Consider the following 23,843-nt stretch of genomic DNA (forward strand, 5'->3'; position numbering starts at 1 on the left):
TATGATGCTGTCTTATGTCACGCAAGATCTGCTTGGAGATTAGGTTCGGGCAACTAAATATAAAATGTGTTAAAATAAGAATAAACATACCGTTAACAGTAGTCAGTGACTGCAACAAGTGAAGGTTAACACTATACATTTGCTTGCAGATGTCACCTTTCTAGTTGCCTTGCCCTTTCTAGAATCCGTGAATATATTCATCGCGTTGGTACGTCTCTCACAACAGAGTCACTTTTATTAAATTGATATTTTGACTAGATTTTCAATTGGTGGTTACAACAATAACGTAATTTCATTGATATGCATAATAAGGCAAGGAAATGTAATTTCAGATTTGATGATATAGAAGTTTCTTTGGTTTCCAAAATATTCCTTTTCTCTCTGTAAGTGCTCCAGTGATTGCACACCAAATACTTAACGGCATGGCAGGATCGAGAAAATTGGTTGTGAAATTATATGTATATATTTATATCTATTTCCGTATTCTTTTACGAGGGTGAGCTCCCATCAGTGACTAGCACTGCTTTTTTCTGGAGGCCCTGAGTACACATACAAAATAACACATACATACAATATAATACAATATTTACATAGCACAACATATCGTCAAGCTAAACTCAAACACATAGAAATGTGTCCTTACTCGTGTCCTATCCGTGCCAAGTCGGTGAGGGTTGGAGGTCAGAGGTCACACAATTCTCTTCCACAGTATTTCAAATGTTTGTATGAATGAAGCAGTTTTTACATCGGGGGGGGGTCCATCTTTCTGCACCTTAATTTACTAGTTACGTCGGTGATACCTGCCGGAATATTTTCTTGTTCATGATATGTATTTTGATATGATACTTTGATTTATTTCATTGGTGCAATAATGATTTTTCATTTGCCCACAGTGCGAATCCCAGCCGTGTAAGAACGAAGGCCACTGCGTGAACGACCCGGGAATGACGTACCACTGCAGCTGCCCCAAGGGCAGGACGGTACGGAACTTTCTCTTCTTAAGTCATTTATCTATCGATTGATATAAATAAAGCTCCAAGAGCTGAAGTCAACTGCTCACTATTGGATCCCTGTGTAGAATTATCATAAATGAATAATGCATGCCAAACTCAAATCAATGTAAAAGAATTGAAATGATGATAATCACAAAAAAACTGGTTGTCAGTGTAAAAGATATCATGATTACAAATAAACTGGTTGTCACTGTGAAATATTAAAATGATCATGATAACAACGAAACTGTTGTTTGGCGCATTAAGAGCGAATGTCTGTAAGGGTCAAACAATGGTGGCACCGGTCAAAAAATAGATTTGGCTCATTTTTTGCACAGTGATAGTACTTGGTACACAACCCCTCAAAATAGCTTTCTTTCTTCTCAGAACCCCTCGTTGCCATGGCAACAGGCCAAAGAAGTTTGGGGGCCATTTTGCCGGATTTGGGCATGTCAAAAACATGAAAATTGGCCAACTTAAGGGCACTATCACTGAACAATGCTTTAACTAAACAACAAAGGCAGAATATGCTGATCAGAGCAATGCCTAAACTTGTATGAAATAGCAGTAAAGTTAATCTCCTGTAAATTCTAAGGCCCTGGGCAGCCTGAATACAATACACTGTTTTCAGGTTGTAAAGAATCTGAAATTTTGCCCAACTTCAAAGCACTGAAAGTCCATAAGTATAAAATATTTTCGCTTGCAATTTACTACAAATAATAACCTACTATAGGGCTATTAGATGAATGCTAGCAAAGTTTGGGTTCTTGTTTTGTTGCTATGCAATCGTCCGTCGAAGTGGGTCAAATTTCATGATATTGATAATATGTCATTCTGTGCTTCTGTGTGCTTCTTTAAACAATCATAAGTCCCATACCAAAGTTGCTCTGCAATTAAAATTCACATGGATTATAAACCAATGTATTGTCTATCAAATGCATGTTTGTAAAGTTCGGGTTCTTGTTTCGTTGCTACGTAATTGTCCTTTAAAGTGGGTCATTTTTTATGATTTTGATAAAATACATTATTTTGCATCATCTTCGAACAATCATAACTCACAAGCCAAAATTGTTCTGTAACTAGAATTTACCTGAAATGTAAACCAAGATATTGTTTCTCAAGGTCATGCTTGTAAAGTTTGGGTTCTTGTTTTGTTGCTAAGCAATTGTCCGTTAAAGTGGGTCAATTTTCATGGTTTTTGATGATATATCATTTTGTGCTCTCTTTGAACTGTCATAAGTTGCAAAGTAAATTTGTTCTGAAATTGAAATTAACAAGGAATACAAACGAATATATTGTCTATCAAATGCTTGTTTGGACAGTTCGAGTTCGGGTATTCTAACAGTGAATGTACATGTCCCTGAAAGTAGGTCGTATTCCACTGACTTTTCCACAAATCATGTTCTTGACAACAGTGATACACAGTCTTTGTTTTTATAGAACCGATGTAGCAATGTGCTATCACCATGGAAAAAAAACATTTGTAGGGATTATATTCTACACAAAGTCATATTTATGTTTAATGTCAGATTAATCCACTCTGAACTTTCAAACATTCTGCTAGTTTTAAAGCTAAGCATGACGTATGACTACAGTCTTGAACATGTTTGCATCCCCACAATATGGCGACTTATTTCTACATTGGAACAAATATCTTAAATCTCTGTGCATCTTTCTTTCAAAGTAATGTGAAAAACATGTGCATTTTCAACTTCTGCTAACACACTCATTTTCAGCAAGGACATGAACTTTGGTATTCTTGAATTTTTGCCACAAATATGGACTTCCAAAGGCAATCAATTATTGGTGATCGCAAATCAGATTTAGGAATGTTAGTTCGTACAATTTCAATTTCCTTGCCAAATCGCAAGCTTATATGTGTCTCCCAAAAAGGAAGACGTAGATAAACGTCATTCGTTGCTTCATTTTGATCTTTACTGTTGATAGATTCGAACAAAGTTAGGTCAAGATGCTGATCTTCATCATCCTCTGCCGTATTTTGACGTTAGCCTGTCAAGCTAATTTCCACACAGACAGACTAGCAGACAAACATCAATCGCCGCCAGGAGTTGGCATTTCAGGCAAACTTCAAGAGCAACCTACTAGGTTCGTTCTTGCCCTTGCTTAAAACGAGTATGGTCCATTGAATAGCAGAAACTGAAAAACGCATGTTTTCACATAAATGCTACCGTGAAAAGAAAGATGCACAGAGATTTATGATATTCGTTCCAAATATGTATATACATTGTATAAGCTAAGTCTTCAAGAGTCATATTGTGGGGATGCAAACATGTTCAAGACTGTAGTCATACATCATGCTTAGCAGTAAAACTAGCAGAATGTTTGAAAGTTCAGAGTGGATTAATCTGACATTAAACATTAATATGACATTGTGTAGAATATAATCCCTACAAATGTTTTGTTATGATGATAGCACATTGCTACATCGGTTCTATAAAAACAAAGACTGTGACATGTGTATCACTGTTGTCAAGAACGTGATTTGTGGAAAAGTCAGTGGAATACGACCTACTTTCAGGGACATGTACATTCACTGTTAGAATACCCGAACTCGAACTGTCCAAACAAGCATTTGATAGACAATATATTCGTTTGTATTCCTTGTTCATTTCAATTTCAGAACAAATTTACTTTGCAACTTATGACAGTTCAAAGAGAGCACAAAATGATATATCATCAAAATCATGAAAATTGACCCACTTTAACGGACAATTGCTTAGCAACAAAGCAAGAACCCAAACTTTACAGGCATGACCTTGAGAAACAATATCTTGGTTTACATTTCAGGTAAATTCTAGTTACAGAACAATTTTGGCTTGTGAGTTATGATTGTTCGAAGATGATGCAAAATAATGTATTTTATCAAAATCATAAAAAATGACCCACTTTAAAGGACAATTACGTAGCAACGAAACAAGAACCCGAACTTTACAAACATGCATTTGATAGACAATACATTGGTTTATAATCCATGTGAATTTTAATTGCAGAGCAACTTTGGTATGAGACTTATGATTGTTTAAAGAGAGCATAAAATGACATATTATCAAAATCATGAAATTTGACCCACTTCGACGGACGATTGCATAGCAACAAAACAAGAACCCAAACTTTGCTAGCATTCATCTAATAGCCCTATAGTAGGTTATTATTTGTAGTAAATTGCAAGCGAAAATATTTTATACTTATGGACTTTCAGTGCTTTGAAGTTGGGCAAAATTTCAGATTCTTTACAACCTGAAAACAGTGTATTGTATTCAGGCTGCCCAGGGCCTTAGAATTTACAGGAGATTAACTTTACTGCTATTTCATACAAGTTTAGGCATTGCTCTGATCAGCATATTCTGCCTTTGTTGTTTAGTTAAAGCATTGTTCAGTGATAGTGCCCTTAAGTTGGCCAATTTTCATGTTTTTGAAATGCTCAAATCCGGCAAAATGGCCCCCAAACTTCTTTGGCCTGTTGCCATGGCAACGAGGGGTTCTGAGAAGAAAGAAAGCTATTTTGAGGGGTTGTGTACCAAGTACTATCACTGTGCAAAAAATGAGCCAAATCTATTTTTTGACCGGTGCCACCATTGTTTGACCCTTACAGACATTCGCTCTTAAGCCCCTGTCACACATAGCCGACCATGGCCTCCTGGCCATCTCCAGACCATGGTTGAGTTGGTTGTCGTGTTTTGACCAATTGCTGACGTCACGAATCCACAAGATCATGTGTTGATAAGATCATGTTTCCGTAACTCTAGCGAGTTTACGTCATGAAGTGATTGGTCAACAGTATTGATCCTAAGGAAGGCGACAGTGGTTGTTGAAAATTGAATCCGTGTGTACTTTTGTGTCAGAAGAAAGTTTGCCATTGTAGAGCAATGCATTTGAGTGAATCATTGGTATATTCATTGCTAACCTAATCATTTTCTTTTCATCATAAAAACAAATCCAGGGTGCTCATTGCGAAGAAGACGTGAACGAGTGCGCCACGCCACCTTGCGCCGGCTACTCGAACTGCATCAACACGGAGGGCAGTTACCGGTGTGTGTGCAGGCAGGGATGGAAGGTAATATGTGATGCTTATTCGTCCATCCATCCATTCATTCGTTTATTCATTCATTCAGTCGTCCATCCGTCCATTTATCCATCCATCCATCCATTCATTCATTCACCCATTTATTAATTCATTCATCCATCTATAAATCCATCCACCCATCCTTCCAACCATCAATTAATCTATCCATCCACCCATCCTTCCGTCCATCCAACCATCCATCCATCCTTCCATCCACCCATCATTCCGTCCACCCATCCATCCATATCCTTCCATTATTCATCTATCCATTTATCCATCCATCCATTCATTCATTCACCCATTTATTCATTCATTAATCCATCCATCCATCCACCCATCTATTCATCTATTCTTTGCCTTCCTTTGTTCCTCCTCCTATAAAATTGCGTACGTATACCAATATATACAAATATCAAAATGCGATCTCTACAACAGCATCCAACCCTTGCTTCCTTCCTTCCTTCCTTCCTTCCTTTCTTTCTTTTTCTTTCTTTCTTTTTCTTTCTTTCTTTCTCTCTTTTTTCCTTCCTTCCTTCATTTATTCACTCTCTCACTCATGTATCCACCCATCCCTCCACCTGCGCAGGGTGAGTACTGCCTGACGGATATTGACGAGTGTGCCGCGGGTACCGCCGTGTGTAACTCCACCCACAGCAGGTGCCGGAACACGGACGGGGCGTACGACTGCGTCTGCCCGGAGAGACATGAGGGACCCAACTGTGAGCCAAGTAAGAGAGTTTGTTCGTTTGTTTGTTTGTTTGTCTGCATGCTCTTTTACCTAAGGCGTAGGCAGACTATTTTTATTTCCTGTAACTCGTAGGGAAAACCATTTTATCTACGTAATTCGTAGCGAGGCGACCGAATTTAGTGTAATACGTAGGGGGTTCTTCTGAATTCAGCGCAAATCGTTGTCGGGACCCCCCATGCAGACCCTCAAGTAAGCATCAGCATGGAAGTGTATGCTTGGATTGTTTGATTGGTTGTATTGTTTTCATATGTCCAAGCCACGTCATTTGTCTTTTGGGGTTAGGCTTAGGACTGGGCGTAGGGTTAGAAGCCTCCTTCGCAGATTTCTAGCCGTGCGGGAACTACCAGAGAACCTTACCTTAGTTTGACATTCGCGAATAAGCGCCCCCTCAAAAAAGAACGCCAGCGCAGGTAGAAGTAGGCTAAGGGTTATGGTGTTTTGCTGACTTGGCAAAGGGTCCAAGTGTCCAGCATCATCCATGAAAACCAAACAGCTATTATAAATACCGTTTATTTTCAGTCCCGACCACGATAGCTCCGACGACTGTGCGGCCCACCACCACCATGCTGCCGACTACCACAAACGCCGTGACCTCTGAACCTTCCTTGGAAATCTCCGGATCTGGTAATAGGAATTCCGGGGTCACTACCGCGGGAAACTCCGGTGGGAACGCCGGTGGTTCGAATGCACAGGTCACTGGAAGCCAAGAAGGTTTGTAAAGTTACAAACCTGCCACATCGTTTACGAGTAGCTGACTCGGAAACCAATATTACAAATTGTAACTGCATATCCAGGTTGCCCTAATTTGTATATTAAAAACCTACAGTTTAGTTCAAATGGGAGTGTGATACGAAGGTAGGGGCATGCTGGGAGATCTGTATTGTTGACTTACTGTGTTTCCTGCCAAATAAAGCTAATCTTCTTCAACGGGTTACAAGATCAGAATGAAAACTTTCTTTTCAAAACAAATAATTGCAGACCTTTTAACTGACGGTTGGAGAACTTGAAAAAAAGAAGCCAACGTGCAGCCACACTTATAGTTGTAGATTTTGAGCTTTGTTACAAAAGAAACACTTAACATGAGATTCACTGCGTGATGACGTCAGGAGTGAATCAAAGGTGGCAAGGGTATGACGTAAATCAAAGCGCATTAACCCTCTCTAAACCATGACGGTGATAGATTCGTATATTACGTCTTCCTTCCTTTTTTGATGCACTCCTGACGTCATCACGCTGTCGGTTTCCGGAAAGCCAGTGCAGCAAATCACACATCTAATAAAGATAATCTTCAAGGCAAGGAACTTTGTTCCATTATGAAGGATATACTTACCATGAATTTTTAGTTGTGAGTATATCCTTCGTGATGAAACTAATTTCAAAATATAGAACTATAGATTATACCAGCAAAGATAGTTATCATTCGAATACAACATCATGTTTGTCCTTACCACGTAGGATCGCGTGAGAATCCGCTGTGTGGACAGACCAGCTTCCTGGCCGGATCCGGATATGTGGCGTCACCTAACTACCCGGACCACTACCCCAACAACGTCGACTGCACCTACCGCATCGCCACTACCCCCGGAAAGTAAGGTTTTCTCAGTTTTACTTCACCAAACAGTGCTGTGTTTAATTTCAAAACAACATTTTGTCTCTAGTCATAATGTTTGTTGTATTTTTTTAAATGTATGGTGTATAGTCATGTTGATTGTTTGAACCTTGGAAGATTAGAACGTAAGGGCTAAAATGTTTGCTAATAAACAACAAACAACAATGTTCTTTTTGTGTATTGTTGCTGTGAGAACTCATGTCCACTCTGATAATATGAATAAGCTCTGCAAAACGTTACTCAAGCTACTGAAAAGTAAGTTTTTAAATGGGCAGACCTATCAGACAGCATCCGGTATCTTTTGGCAGTTACTATGATGATTATGCATTCTTTTACGGAAGAGAATAGTTTTTGCTTAATTTTTCTTCCTCTAAGCAAATAAGGTCAATGACCCGACGACTGTCACCATGGTTACCCTGTGGTATTCTATTACACAATGTAGCAAGTGGCAGGACAGACTTTTAGGAACTGGTTACCGTGTATACCATGATCGTTTTGGAGTAAGGCCATGTTGATTTCATTATATGGATGACATCCTCCGGGAACTCCAAAACTGATGCGAGCGAGCGAATAAAAAAAAAGTTTGGCCAAAAAAAAAAGTTGCCTTCAGTATGAAATCAAAGTGGCCAGGAAGGTTGAACATAGGACTAAACACACATAGTATGGTATACCAACAGTTAGGTGTAGGGACCAGTACATCATACGGGTGCAAAACATTTTTTTCTTCTTGGACCAATCCGAAAAAAACAGACCTGAAAAAAACAACAGAGGAGCAGGTTTCACCAATTACAAAATGGACACACTATGTCGGCAGCCATTTGGGGTCTAACCGGGGGGCCAAGAAGACAACAAGAGCGAAGTCAAGTAGAGTTTATAGTCAATTGCACCAAGTTTCTACAGTCAAAGGTACAGAGACAGTTAGCCTTTATTAGCCTTATTTATGGAGATGGGATTTTAAAATGCAGTGGGGGTCCAATAATCCACCAAACAGATTCCTTTGTAGCAAAATTGACCAATTACCATTGTTTTGAGTATTGCCAGTTCTCAAGTTTCCACAGACAATCAAGGTCCAGGTTCATGTCCGGACCTGGAAATGATCGTCGGGACCTGAATTTTCTGTACTGGTACCTCCCCCAACCAACAATAGATTTTTTTCTTTCTGTCCTTTCACATCTTATTCTTTGACTTTAGATTCATTTTGGCATTCTATGGCATTAGTTATCTGTTTTCTGATACTTTTTTTTTCAATCTACGGAATATTTGCGCTCATTTTACAGCTGCTTTGCACAATTTATCGTGTGGTAGAAAACTTTTTTTGTTTTGGAAATGGCCGAAAATTGGTGCGAGCGCGGATGTCATCCATATAATCAAATCAACGTGGCCTAAGCTTTAGAGCAGCAGTTTGTTAGGTAAGATCTGAAGTTAAAAATTATGTATCTGCTTACAAATTCTAGATATAGTTAACTTTACCTTGCCTATTCATTACAGTAAAGAGAGAGAAACATTGTTAAAAAATATTAGAACCAAAACACACATCTCTCTCGCTGGAGCAGAAAGCGATATTTTCCATGTATTGCTCTCATGTTCAACTCATATATTCGTCTACGTAGGCCAGTTTCTTTATAATGCATTCCAAATGCGAGACCTGATTAATCATATATAACTGTACTGTTATCGATAATGTTTTGTTGTTGTTTTGTATGTAGCCTCTTAGTACTACTGTCTATATAGCTATTAGTTGTTATTAATTGCCATACATTGTACCCTGTGCGATTGTTGAGCAATAAATTCATTCATTCATTTATAGGCTTGTCCTGATCCGATTCATTGATGAGTTCGGGCTGGAGAGTGACAACGACGGAACGTGCAAGTACGACCGCCTCACGGTGGTACTGAACGGCACAACGACCCTGGGGACGTACTGTGGGGGTCAGGAGCCGCCTAGCACCATCACCGGGGCAACGGTGGACGTCAGGCTCCGGACAGACTTCGCCATTAGCCGGAAGGGCTTCAGGCTGCGCTACGAAGCTATAGACCCAGGTAAGAAGTGATATTCGTGAGAGATATTCCTGCCAGAGATATCCCTTAAGCCCTCTCCACACGAGAGCACGAATGAGCCGGAATGCAGTCGGAATAGAAATCATTTTTCTATTTCTGGAAATTCCTGGAAATTCGTACTGTATTCTAAGCATTCTTACTGCATTCCAGATATTCGCCACCGTTCTTTTGGCTGGCTCGACTGTACATAGTGTATAATGAATGTCAGAGCTAGAAGCGACTGTACATAGTATATAATGAACGTCGGAGCGTGAACTACTTTCCGGATGGTACCCAGGTTATCGCTGTTGTATGTATTAAGGCAATGTTGATTTAGGGCAGTGTCAGAGAAGGAAAACGTTTTCCTTGCACAATTGAACAGACTCAGTGTTGGATCTGCCAGAGACGCTCCCGACCTGCGACGGCAGCACCACCACCACCGTGTCCGGCGTCAGGCGGACCCTGACGTCACCCATGTTCCCCAACAAGTACCCTGACGACCTGTCCTGCTCCTGGACCTTCCTGGCACCACGTGACAAGTACGTCATCACATTTTAATTGTCACGTGACCGTGACGCAATCCAGTGTCCGCCAGCACGTCACCGGAACGTACTGCGCCTGCGCGAAAAGTATAGACATGCTAAACCTTGCTAAACCCCCGGTTTACTAAAGGGCCGCAGGGCAGGGAGAGAGGGAGGGAGGGAGGGAGGGAGAGAATTATTGTTTGTTTATTTCGTTCTATTGGGGCACCATTTTATATCCACCAGTGCGTATCAACATGGTGGCGAAGCTATTTATAGACATTTACAACATGCTCCTATCGCCTGCAGGTTCGTGGAGGTGCGTTTCCTGACCTTGTTCGTGGAGGCCGCGTCCAAGTGCAACTACGACCGTGTGATCGTGCTGATCGACGGCGTGGAGACCGGCGACGGGCCGTACTGCACCGACAACAAGCCCACCGAGGCATTCTACGGCAGGAACGTCACCGTCAAGTTCATCAGCGACGCCAGCGTGGCGGAGCAGGGGTTCGAGATGACCTACCAGAGCGTCCAAGGAGGTGGTAAGGAAAGATTCTTATTCATTCGTTTTTGCTCCTTTTGTTTGGTTTCTTTTTATCGCATATCCGATAAAACACCTCATGGTGTAACAGAGCAGACTCGAAAAATAGCAGGGCTGGGAATGTATGACAACGTGATTCTACGGATCATATCATTCATGATGCTTAGATCCTGACACTGCTGCTATCTTTCTGCGACTGGAGCTGTCGCAAAGCAGTACTAGTGTGCATAAGGGAGTGAAGTCTATCCTTTTTTTCAGCGTAACACAACAGCTTCGCAGGCACGCGGCGCGGCAGTAGCTATATATTACACAGAACGAGCTGCCACACCTAGCTTTTGGACAATCGAGCATATCTGCATATACTATCTAATGAAGATGCCCTACTGTGATGCCCCTCTGTAGTGTCTTACCGGCCCAAGCATGATGGGTCCGAACCTCTAGGACTCAAGACACGATACAGAAATGTTAATTCCTCTTCTTCTGGTTTCTTCACAGCCTCACTGAAGAAGAGAGTGACGCTGACCGAGCCGCTGCCCTGCGGTGAGACCAGCTTCAGCAATACCGGCATCCTGGAGTCTCCAGACTACCCCCAGAAGTACCCCAACGGTCTGCACTGTGCCTGGAACATCCTGGTCACGAAGGGCAGGTAAGGATGGCTATGGACATTACTTCTTACCCAATCTCAAACTTGTATAAAAAAAAAGCTTAACACAAAATGCACATTTCAACAGGGCAGAGACAAGTGAGTAATACATACATAGATGAGCGATCGCGACCAACAACCATTAGTCACCGAAGGTCATGACATTGGAATATCTTGGCGATCAAAAAGCGGTCATTGAAAGACTGGTGAACGTTGGGCTTGTGACAAGAAGCCACAGGCCTACTGCTGAAATGACGTGGTTGTTGAGACCCACCCTGGCCACCACCACTACCAACTCTACTTTTATTCAATTAAAACCCACCACATTTCATCCCATCCCCTTTAGGCGGGTGAAGCTGTGGTTCAAAACATTTGACGTGGAATCCCAGACGTACTGCCAGTATGACCGTTAGGTTTAGAGACCCACATCGGCAAATACCAGTTCATTTAAATCCCATGTTATTGCATTCTATCTTATTTCATCATCATCTTTAGGAGGGTGAAGCTGTGGTTTGAGACGTTTGACGTGGAATCCCAGACGTACTGCCAGTACGACCGTTTGGTTTAGAGACCCAAACCGGCAAATACCAGTTTATTTTCCGACGTTATCGCATGACATTCCATCTTATTTCATCCCCTTTAGGAGGGTGAAACTGTGGTTCGAGACGTTTGACGTGGAATCCCAGACCTCCTGCCAATACGACCGCGTGGTTGTTGAGGCGCACCCTGGACACTACCACAAACTCTCTTTTTATACAATTAAAATCCACTACATTTCCTCTCATTACCTTTAGGAGGGTGAAGCTATGGTTCTAGACGCTCGACGTGGAATCCCAGACGTACTGTGACTGTTGGGACTCACCCTTGCAAATAGCACCAGTTACTTCTTATTCCATGTCATTAAATTCCATCTCATGTAGGAGGGTGAAGCTGTGGTTCGAGACGTTTGAGGTGGAAGCCCAGACCTACTGCCAGTACGACCGCGTGGTCGTTGAGACGCACCCCGGAAACTACCACCAGCTGTGCAACAGCAAACAGATCAGCCCGCTGGAGTCACGTGACAACCAGATGAAGGTGACCTTCATCACAGACACGGCCTTGGCCTTCACCGGGTTCCGGGCCTTCTGGGTCGCTCAGCAGGGAGGTAAGTGTCGGTGATCATCTTAAATTTGCTCAAACCTTATTTCTTTCTCTCGCTCATGGCCGGGCGTTGTCACTATCTTGGAGGAGCCCTCCTCCCGCTCCAGTCTCTTCTGCACCTTACAGTCCGTGGCCAGGTAGAACCTAGATGCTTCTGCAAGCTGTCGATCCATCTGATGCACGGTCGCCTTCTTCGCCTCCTCAATTTTCTCGGAGCCCACTCCGTGACCCGTAGCGTCCACCTGTTGCCCTGTAGCCTAACTACGTGTCCTGCTCAGCAGTGTTTATTAGCTGTGTTTAATGCTGTGATGATTTCGGTCGCTACTGTCTTGAGTCGGATCCAGGAGTTTCTAGCTCAAATTAGTTAGGGCTTGGTTGCATTTGTCGTGTGATATAGGCAAGCGGACACGACACGAGGTCAAGATTTTCGGTATTCTTGTCACCAGTGCGATGCTTGGCATTCCTGGCTATTAAAGCACAGTGTCGTTGGAAAGGCACTTTCTTACTCCAGCAAGATATTTAAAATAAGTACCTGGATTCAGTTGGGGAGGTAAAAGGCAGTAGAGAGAGAAGGATAAGTGTAGTTGCTGCGGTAGAAAGAGTGAGGTTCCAAACATTACTCAACTTGTATTCCCCCGTCGTCAGAGCTTGTGACTGAGTAGATATTCTAATCTAAACTCCCTTCTTGATCCAAATAATGCGGCTCAGGTTATCCTCTCCATCTACCACCTTGCCTCCTACCAGTATATCACATAGCTATAGTTGTTTCCTTCCTCTTATGTGGTCTGTCATTGCTGATTTGTTCAAGTTCTCTTGTACATGATGTTCTCTTTTTCATTGATCTCTCTTCAGACACGGAGAAGCACCAGTCGCGTGTGGTGAACGTTGAGGAGGGGAAGACGCTGATCCTGGACTGCGGCGACAGCAACTCCCTGATGGGTGACCCCGTCATTCTGACCTTCGGGTCACCCAAGTTCAGCTGGAGCCACGAGGGCACACCGCTGGCGGCGGACTGGGCCGTGCTGAGCGTAAGTCCTTATATGACATTTGCACGTGACGTCATGACATTTCAAATGACCGACCGCCATCTTGGTGGAGGGTAGAACCAACATGGCTGTCGGCAAATCAAAACGCACAAGGCCTAGACAGGGATTTCTGTCCGACGTGACGAGGCCGAAGCCCTGCATACTACGGCATTTCGTGGTAAATGGGACCACTTAACGTACATGGTACAACGCTTGCATGTGTGGTATATTCTGCCGACGAAGTGTCATCCTTTCGTATCGCCTGTAGGCAGTTAACAACATTTTATCGGTAGTTTCTAGGCTTTCCATACAGGTTTGAAAGGGCAGTGGCACTCCCATATTTTTCTCTCTTGGATGCCAAGATATCTCTTCAGCTAACAGAAAAGCTTTCATTGAGTTTGATGCTTTCTGGCCCTTTAACTTTATTACGGCCTTCTACTTATTGGAAAAAAGCTAATAGGAACCATAGAACTTACGTTTGAAAAAGAGCAGGCATTTTTGTCGAAGAAGCCATCTGAAAGATTCCATATGTCTTGTACACGAAAGTTTTGGATGTGAATGGCGTACAACACTTCCCCATAGACATAGTAGAGTACAGATGAACAGCCATTTCTTGGAGATGGAAATAAAAGAATATCGTGTTTTTTGTTATCAGGTGCGGGGTGAGGAGGCGTCAGCAGGCCGGTACCTGTGTGTCGCCTCCAGCAACGTGACGGACGTCGTTCTCATGCTGACGTTCAACGTGACCGTGCGAGGTGAGTTCATCATTTATATTCCATCATCATCATCATCTGCTAGACTCTACGGAAGGGTTGGAGTATGATGTAAAGTTTGACCAAACTTGCCATATAAACTTTATCAGGTCCTTGCTACATGGACATTTTTCAGTTTCAGTCTTTTAACTCATTATTGTCCTGTGAGATTTTGAACCTGGGCAAAGCCTGCTGTAACAACTTTGGTCACGGGTCGAACCAATATTTCACTCTATGATAATTCTCGGCAAGTACGAATATTGAAACACCTCGATTATTGGTCATCCTGACACCTTGTCTACACACCAGAACAAACAGACTTTTGTTTTCACGAAGGCATATCAATACTGATCAATGATTATTCATCATTTATCCCCAGATGCGGACTGGTTCGGTAGCGGTGAGGGCTCCGGCAGTGGTGCGGGTCCGGGCAGCGGAACCGACCTGTCCGATGAAGAAGACGGCATGCTGTTGGAGACCGCAGATCTGACATCCGCCCAGAACCCGCGGCTGTGGGACGGTGACAGTGAGATATCCCCAGGGAGTGGGCAGGGGTTGGACGGGGTAGATGGTACGGTAACACCGACGGCTGTTGTGACTACAGGACGGGTGGGGTCTATGAGTGAGGGGTTCGAGTCCGAAGGCAACGGGGAACAGGGTCTGAGCTCCGTATGGATAACAGGGTCAGTAAGGCGTGCGCTGTTTGAGAGTGAGGGTGAAAACGAGGAAGTCCCGGCGCACACTGAGGAGGAAGCTATGGGTGTAGGGTTCGAATCTCATGACAATGTGGACCAGGATCGGGGCTTGTCTAGTGTCAGTGAAGAGCTATTTGGTTATGAGAATGAAAATGAGCAGCCAGAAACCCACCCTGAATCTGCTAGTCCCCCATCCGACACTGTTGACAGAGGTATCATTGAAGACTCACACATTGACAATGACATTAACGTTATTGACAACGTTATTGACAATGACAATGATACTATCGCCGCACTGAGCAGTGCTCATGGTGCAAACCACGCCACCACTGAAACCACGACACGTGAAAATGAACAATCCACGAACCACGATACTCCACAAGACACGAACCACGGCACCGAACAGGACACGAACCACGACACACCACAAGACCACGACACTGCCTACTTTGACACATACCCCATGTCAAAACATGTCCAAACAAGCTTGCAGACCCGGGATATATACGCTAAGGAAGGGTCAGTCGGGATGGTACACCCCTTGCTGGCGGTTCAGGCGTTCGCGCGCGAGATCGCTCGCCTGCGCGACTCCGGTGATCTTACCCAGGCGAGCCTTTTCCACGCTCTCGGCATAGGCGAAGACGCCTTTGCCGCAGAGGGTATCGAAGCGTTCCTCAACAGGCTTCGGGGGCTCGACGACCCCACGGCCGCCGGCTTGCTGCAGGCGCTCGGTGTCAAAAGCGACGCCTACGTGGAGAAGAACATGGAGGCGGTCTTCGGCGAGATGCACCGCTTGCGCGAGGCTGGGAACCACACGGTGACCAGCCTGCTGCAGTCTCTGGGCATGGCTCCCGACCCCTCCCTCCCTCTGACGCCGCCAGAAAGACCCGAGCAAGGCGCGGAGATTCAGAGCGATCCCCTGGCCAATCTGACGAGCCTGTTCTCAGCTGAGATAGACCCAGGGGAGTGGGTCGGGGAGGGGGGCTCCTTCGCGAAGACGTTTGCTGATATCATGGAGATGTCGGCGGGATGGGGCAAAAAAAAGAAGTAATTGTGGAGATAGAAAGAAATCGTAGAGTGATAGAATTAAAATGGGTGTAAAATATGAAGTTCTGAAGAGCTCATAGCATCCGTAATTTTTATGAAGAGGTTATGCTAGTACACATGGTTGTATCAGCTGTCCTTTTAGTGTTCACTGGATCTCTTGTTGGCCTAATAGATATAGAAATTGGCCAAAAGAAGGGTACTACTTTGTCAGTCTCAGCACTTGAACTAGTAAAGCTCCACAACGTGCCAAGTCCTTTGATAAAAATTACTTTCCCGAACTTGGCAAACTTGTCTACGCACTTTATGTTCAGTCTAAGTGGACTGAAATACGCAGAAACATATTAGTCTTTGATGAAAGCTTAGATGGAAGGGACGTTGCAGACGAAAAATAGGAAAGATGACGAAAACTCATTTTCGTTAAACTTAAGGCTCACGCGCGTTTTCGCCGCGGACACGTTTCAAAATGCCGCTAGTAATTCGAATGGGGTCTGTTCTGTAGCGGGCTGCAGGTGTTACCCCCTGTCCGACATTGTGTGACGCTGTGTTTTTTTTCTTCATCTACACGTGTTTTGAAAAAAGAGAGAAGTATTTTCTAGATAAACATCCAAAGATGTAGTACAGGGCCACAGACGTAAACACTAATCAAAAGTACACTTCTTAGACCTAGCTGGCTGACAAACACCTGACGACAACCATTTCCATTGAAACAAACGTGAACTAAATCTATATGCCACACAACTGCGGGAACTTTACCACGTACATCATACATGAGCATTCATTTGTGCACACTTTTTCCTGGAGCGTGACCTTTGAGTGACGAATACTACCTATCAATTCATAAATCAGAAACGGTACAAATATGGTTTGAATTGCGGCAAAACATACAAAATGAAATTATCTATGACATTTGCTTGAAGTATCTGTGATTTTGGTGAATACATCAGTGGAAATATTTTTGAATGATACTTCACACACAGAACACATACATATACACTGACAGACTTACTGCTTCAATTCTGTTGGACATATTCTCATTCCATTCTTTCAAATATCAGTCTGGCAGATTAAGCATGGCCCTAGATGCACAAACCTAGGCAATGTTGTAATGCATAATTGATATTGTTGGTATTGCATTCATAAATTCTGGCAGCTCAACGACAGACTTCCTCTATTTCAAAGTAATCTGCATATGTACTATGTTTAATACTTGTTATAGTAAATAGGACGATAAGTTTGTTTCTTCTTCTTTTTTGCCATACATTGTACCATGTACGATCGTTGCGCAATAAAGTTCTTCTGTGGTAATCTAAATGATACGTGAGTACAAAATTTGGAGTTAGAAAATTCCATTGCCGCTACTACCAGTGCCTCATAATCTCTCTATATATGTGACCTGGTGTCATTTGTGATCTTTTTGTAATGCTATTTGCTCACTTCAATATATGTGACTGTTTATCAGGCAATTTGTTAAGCAGATCAGGATATTTAATATGTGTTAAATGGACAAAAATTGGGAGTCAACTGAGACCCAGGTTTATGTATCTGCAAATGATGGATGGAGAATAAAACATATATTTGGCCTCAAAACTGTCTTAGTTGTCGTTGTTTTCCTAACATTGGCACATGTGCAGTAGACGCACAGTTCAGGTAATTTAGGAAAACCATGCAGCATTTTCTATTATTCTCTTAAATTTCTAAGCCAAAAACTAACATGAGGACAAGATGAATGCAGGTCGTTCAGCTGGCTGTGTCTTATCTACAAGCAGATGTTTGCACGCTAAATTGTTATACTTTCTTATCTTTCTTTCTTATTTGCCTATTCTGCTAAGCATCAGTCAGTCTTTTTGCTGGTCTTAAGCAAAACTTTCCCGGCCACTGCTAATTAACTGGATGGCAGGCTACTCTCTGCACCATAGGGATAGTGGTGAGCTCCCAATTCTATGGTTACCAGGCCAGAAAACATAATAATCTATCCTCTACCAAAAGTAGGCTGTGTTTTCTTCCTAAAAGTGCTCTAACCTACGTCCAGGTTGGCTTATCACCTGAAGGCATCTTAAAAGTAGCTTCTTCACAGGTAGCTTCAGTGTGAAGTAGAAACAGTCAATAAAGAAAATGCAGAAACTTTCGTGGTGGTTTAATGTTCGCGGTTTTCGCAGTGGCTGCTTCACCGCGAACTTAAAACCACCACGGCGAACATTTTTCCATGGCATTAAGAGACTACAGTGCATGGTGCTACTGCAAACTTAAAACCACTAAAAAGTCCCTTTTCTCTCTACCGCAAAATTAAATAACCGCGAACTTAAATGCATTTACAATATTGCTCTGAGGATCATTGTACACAGGCCACAGGAATGTAGCTAGCTAGGTTTTGAATCTTTGTTGAAAAAAACTTTTAAAACTATGCCACACAGCACAAGAATCCAATGAGCAGTGACTCTGGTCTCTGCTCTAAATTACATTTTCGGCAATAATTCAATAAAGTTCTTACGTTTTAGGAATCAGTGAATATTTGGTGTGGGGCCACAACTGCAGAGTGTTTGGCCCAGAAACTAGAGGTCCTGGGTTCAAATCCTGTCATGCTACTAATCTTGAGCTCTTAGGACAGGCACTTAACACAACTTTCCTCAATCAAATACAGGTACCTCACTTTGGTTTTGGTGGTAACATATGGTTGGAGAAATACTGTGCCCTAGGTTTACTGGATATCAACTCACTGCTCCAAGGCCTTAAAATAGGCTATGGAACGACCCTCCCTAGCCAATGTTTGCATGTCACCAAGCCCCGATAAATATTTTAGGGTGGATTTTCGCGCTACCATGTGCTGATTCTAAAATTAGGGCCTCGTTGACTGTGTGGCGAGTCCTTCATAATGATTACCCATCCTTACTGGAACCTACCACCAAGGCCTGGTAATGACAAACACAGCTATAATAAAGAGTGCCAGGACGAGGCCAGACCCCAGGTTGTGCTGGTACAGCTGGAAGTCTCCGCCTGCAAACGCCATGGAAACGGGATAGAACAGCTCTTCCCAGCATGCATTTCTTCTGCAGACATTGGTGTCATTGACATAGAACCTACAAAGGAGGAAGTTGTTGTCATCTCAATTTTAATTCTGTCAAAAGAACAATTATATCATCCATAACATAGCCGTCACTATGAAGATTTATAACAGTAATAAACTTTGCAGAGAGCCACACTGATCTAAACTGATTTCTCAGTCTGCAACATTTCTAATATCAAAAATTGCATGAACATGTCAAATAACCATGACCTAACACAACTTAATGCATTTCCATCACCAAATCACACATGAAATTGATTTTGACTTTGTAGGGTGGATTCTAAAATGTACACATCTACACAAATCTACACATGTATCAGAACAGCTGTTCACATAACATACACATAGTTTAAGCTGAAAAAAAAAAGACTGAATTATCAGACCACATTTTCACAAAGAATCCATCAAGTCAAAACCTGTTTTCAGTAAATAAATAAAATGAATGAGCACCACTTACTTCTTGACAGGAGTGGGTGTTTGTGCGGGTACTTTGGTGAAAGTGACAGAGCTGGTGACGTAGAAGGACTGCACCACGCCCGTGATGAGGTCATCTATCGTGGACGTGTTGCCGAGGTCGACCAACACTGAGGAGTTTCCGTAACACGCAGCGGCAAGCACGCCCGTACACTGCAGCTGCCAGAGTGTTCTGGAGAAACTGGAGAAAAATTATAGATGCAAAAACGGGTGTAACATCATCAGAGGTTAATGCATTTAACTTTAATTGAGCTTTAGTGCAATTCAGTCAGTCAGTCAGTTTCACTCAGCATCTTTCTACACTCTGAGTCTCCTGTCAAGTGTCACATGTATATGTTAAATCAGCTTAAGTCCTTCCCACAAAAGATGGTGCATAGTGCAGCCCCCATCTCCATTTCAGCAGCCCTGGGCCACACAACTTTGTGCAATCACTACAGCAGGGGGACAGTCCACTGGTAGTGGTGTGTGTTCAACTATCATATTCATTCCTGAATGCTGCATGCTAAGCAGAGAAAGCAGCATGTACCATTTTTAAGTCTTTGTTATGACTCAGCCATTGCAAGGGATTCGGCCATTGCACCACAACATGTACATGTGTGTATATTGTATTATGTAGACTGGTGCAATGTAATCACTGCCTGGATCCCTACAATAGTGCCCCCAGCCTATAACACAGTCGTAATACCCTAGGCAGTAGACAAGCCAACTAACCAGCCCAACCGAACATGTCAAAACACTGAAATGAACAACTTGAGCATAAAATAAGAAAATGTCATAACAAAATATGTAGCAAAAAATAAGTCTCTGTACCTGACCCTAGCACCGACCACCTCCTGGATAAGAAACTCATTCTCTTTGCCGACATCAGCATACAGGATCTCCAAGTTCACGGCCGCAGGGATGTCCTGACATAACCCCTGTAGCTGGTCTACAACATCAGCCTCCAGTCCTGAAGCTGTAGGAGCCACTGTAGGGTCGGTTGTGTCATTACTGCAAAACAGACACTCAGGTAACACATCATAATCTATCAGGTATATAGGTTGACCCAAATCGGAAGAAATACACAGTGGGAGTTTCTTCCACTCACACAAAACCCACATGGTATGTTTTGATTTGTCACGTTGCGCTGAGTTGGCACGACTACATTACAACCACCCTTACGTAACAACACAGCAAAATTCATGATCAGTAACTGTTTCTTAGGAGAAACACTAAAAAATGCTGATATAGAAGAAAAGTTCTTCTCAAGATAGAATAAAAGGCTATTAAAGGACACATAGTACATGGTACTGGCAATGATATAGCTGTCTAACAACATGTATGTAAGAAAATCCCCCTGTCCTTACTTGATGACAGGTACCCAGTCAGTGATGAAAGTTGAGTTGGGGTTTCCTCCTCTGGAGACAAACTCAGCTGTCACCAGGCTCTCCTGCTGGGCTCGGACTTCAGATCTAGAAAAAAATAAAACATGATCAGCTAAGCTGCTTCAACATGAAGTAAGAACAACTTTTTCTTCATACTGGAGATGATACTTAATTGCTAAATATGTTGATGTTTAAATAGTTTTTCATGAAAAAACAGACTAAGAAACAGCTTCGATAAACATTGTAGAATATCGAGAACTAAAGGGGATTAAGAAAACTTGTAAAATTTAATGTAATCTGCATGAATGACTTGCATTTTGCCTAGTATGTACCTGTTGTTATTATGTAATATATAAGTCAATAATTTCTAACTGAAGGAGTCAATTCTATAACTTTCTTAATATCAGCCAAGAAGAAAGCCTTTCAGCCAACTGGTATTACTAGTAAGAAAATGTACTACCTGAGAGCTGCACAGTCCTGGAAGTTGTCCCATGCCAGCCGTACTGTACACCCAGAGATGGTGTCCTCCCCAAACGTTACAGCAGCTCTACTGGCAGAGGTGCACAGTCCATCTGCCCCTGGGCTCCAAACCTGCAGACATGACAGATAGTAATTACCGTCAAATCAGGTCAGAACAAGAAACAGCTACAATATCTAAACTGACTTAAGGTGGTAAAGACGTAAATTTTCATAGACATAGTTGGATCTCATTGCTACCAAGCCAACCTCACTGGAAAGCTTTAAACAAGTCTCTATCTCTGTTTCAGCTTTATGAAGTTATTACAGAAGGGAGTGTGTGTGTTTAACTCCATATGTAACATGCTCTTTCCCAAATGTTGAGTGCTAAGCAGAGAAAGCAACATGTATCATTTCTAAAATCTTTGATATAACTACAAGGTAAACACATTACCAACTTGACCATTCCACCGGTAAATAGTAGACAATTATAGATACAAACCTGTATCCCTGATGATCCCATGTTCTCTACACTGTCATTGGTTAACGACAATGTCCCAGTCAGCAACACTTTCCCCACATCGTAACCAGGATTTCCCGAGCGGTCCACAACTTCCGTCGCATCAACAGCCGTCGCGTTCAGACTGTCGTACGAAAACTCCACCCCAAACTTCTGTGCCAACACTGTGGAGCTGTTGGCGCCGTCGTCGGGGGCAACCGTCTCCATGGCAACGTCACCGAGAACCACAAAGGCCGCCACGCCCGTAAGTTCAGTCCCCCTCCACGATATGACGTATCTTACGTCTAGCACAACATTGCTGCATGTGTCGGTGGTAGCGTTTAGAGAGGGGGTGGGGGGAAAGGTGAAGCCATCATCAAAGGCACACCTCTGCATTGTGCTTGCAACATTGTCTGCAAACAGAGATGTTTGGTTGAAGGTATAGACGTCGTCAGCAGTGATTGTTGACCGTACGTAAAGGCTTGGATCTGTGAGACAGTAGTACTCTACAGTAGTGGGGACAGTGGCTACCCCCCCATGCTGGCTGAGCACTTGAGGGGGGGTTGGGCAGGGGGGGTGGGTAGCAGGCGAGGGGAGAAGGTACTCCCTGGCATCTAACACCGAACCTTCCGCACAAAGACTTGAGTCTAGCATTTGCAAACAAGTCGCATTAGAATCCACAAAGTGCCTGACAATGCCGCTGTACAGGCACTGTCCTGATAACGTCTGCTGTGGGAATGACAGAAACCCTTGCTGAGTTTCCCCATTCGCATCCGTGTACAGGACTTGTGTAGCAAGGCCATATCTGTACGCTAGGGAAGAGTCTGTCTCTACAGTTTCTCTTCTTTCAGTCTCGTCGTAGGAGTACGGTGGAGCGTTTGCTTCATAGGTGGTCCTAAAGGCTGTCTCAGTCCTTATAGCGGAGGGGTTGTTGTAGTATAGCCCCAGATATGGACTGTTGTCCTGCTCCACACACAACAGCCTGTCCCAGTCTTCCTGAGGTCCACCGCTGTAGCTGCAGTACTGGGCCAGCTCCCTGACGTGGTTCCCGCCGAACTCTCCCTGTGTGCAGCTGGTGAAGATGTCCAGATCATCTTGTGTGCAGTCCTGGAAATACAAGGAGATGTAGGTCAGGGTACATGGGGCTGTTGCCAGCTTAAAATCTTTATCCGTCCCTGGAGTTGATTTTCGTTGTTAAAGCCTATGAAAATACATTGATCTCATGTTCAGACATTTTTGATGTAGAGGGTGAAATTTTTGTCCACCCCTACAAGCAAAGTTCTGTCTGAGACAGAGATTTGGAGCCTAAAGAAAACCCTGCTAAGTAAATGTACACCACTGGTTAAACAAGCAAACTTGAAATTTGGTCAGCTAGAGGGTTTCAAAACAATTTTTTGCACTTTTTAAAGCATCGCCAGCCCCTATAATACATGCATGTGATGTAAGCAAACTTACAGTATCACAGCAGCACTCTGTATCACACTGGTTCTCCCTCAGGTCACATGGACACGGCCCAACCTCCACATATGCTGGGTTGGGAATAACTCTCTCTACAAGGGGGGTGCCAGCAACTGTGGAGAGAGCCGCACATGTACAACATTATTGACATATCACATGGACACAGCCCAACCTCCACATACGCTGGGTTGGGGATCACTCTCTCTACAAGGGGGGTGCCAACAACTGCAAGGAAGAACATGTAAAAGAAAGAATTTTCATTACCTAAATTTCTCTATTTTCTTTCAACGATGTCTTTATGCATACCACTATAACTCAAGTTAGGAAGTAACAAAATGAATGTAATTCTTAGTTGAGTTGGTTTTGAAATGAAATAACACATTTAGCAGATACATTGTAGCATTAGAATTGATACATTGTGTCAGTGTTGTACGACCATACATATGCACACACGTGATATCTACATGATTGTATATTGTAAAATGTAATCTTAGGTTTACAACTTTAATACACTATACACATGTAGGCAGCAATAATGGTCTTTCTCTGCCTTTTTGTGACACAAGAAGAGATGACAATGGCAGCAGACCTTTCTGTTTAAGGTACACTTAAGTGTTGGTGGCCTGAGAACCATAGCACACTAAAATATATTAATATATATTATCATATAGCCAGGCGCCGCGGACCAATCAGAAGGCCC

The 23,843-nt window shown here is 43.0% G+C and overlaps 2 protein-coding genes across 2 annotated transcripts in view; one reads left to right on the top strand and one right to left on the bottom strand.

The window, feature by feature from the left end:
* The window catches only part of LOC118421890, a 25,752-nt gene extending 8,404 nt beyond the window's left edge, over nt 1-17,348 (top strand). The window contains exons 5-17 of the mRNA XM_035829395.1: nt 894-980; nt 4,954-5,067; nt 5,663-5,804; nt 6,344-6,535; nt 7,280-7,412; nt 9,241-9,473; nt 9,853-10,009; nt 10,301-10,530; nt 11,025-11,175; nt 12,093-12,316; nt 13,165-13,340; nt 13,993-14,092; nt 14,469-17,348. Coding sequence (XP_035685288.1) covers nt 894-980; nt 4,954-5,067; nt 5,663-5,804; nt 6,344-6,535; nt 7,280-7,412; nt 9,241-9,473; nt 9,853-10,009; nt 10,301-10,530; nt 11,025-11,175; nt 12,093-12,316; nt 13,165-13,340; nt 13,993-14,092; nt 14,469-15,835 — 3,306 coding nt within the window. The 3' untranslated portion in view covers nt 15,836-17,348. The remainder of the gene's footprint in view (nt 1-893; nt 981-4,953; nt 5,068-5,662; nt 5,805-6,343; nt 6,536-7,279; nt 7,413-9,240; nt 9,474-9,852; nt 10,010-10,300; nt 10,531-11,024; nt 11,176-12,092; nt 12,317-13,164; nt 13,341-13,992; nt 14,093-14,468) is intronic.
* Nucleotides 17,349-18,157: 809 nt separating this feature from the next.
* Nucleotides 18,158-23,843, bottom strand: part of LOC118421891 (tectonic-2-like) — a 10,261-nt gene continuing 4,575 nt past the window's right edge. The window contains exons 8-15 of the mRNA XM_035829397.1: nt 23,733-23,736; nt 23,141-23,256; nt 21,689-22,792; nt 21,191-21,321; nt 20,713-20,817; nt 20,177-20,356; nt 19,350-19,547; nt 18,158-18,905 (exon numbers count right to left, since the gene is read on the bottom strand). Of these exons, the coding sequence (XP_035685290.1) occupies nt 18,725-18,905; nt 19,350-19,547; nt 20,177-20,356; nt 20,713-20,817; nt 21,191-21,321; nt 21,689-22,792; nt 23,141-23,256; nt 23,733-23,736 (2,019 nt within the window). The 3' untranslated portion in view covers nt 18,158-18,724. The remainder of the gene's footprint in view (nt 18,906-19,349; nt 19,548-20,176; nt 20,357-20,712; nt 20,818-21,190; nt 21,322-21,688; nt 22,793-23,140; nt 23,257-23,732; nt 23,737-23,843) is intronic.

Source organism: Branchiostoma floridae, chromosome 8 (assembly GCF_000003815.2).
Source record: "Branchiostoma floridae strain S238N-H82 chromosome 8, Bfl_VNyyK, whole genome shotgun sequence".
Classification (NCBI taxonomy): domain Eukaryota; kingdom Metazoa; phylum Chordata; class Leptocardii; order Amphioxiformes; family Branchiostomatidae; genus Branchiostoma; species Branchiostoma floridae.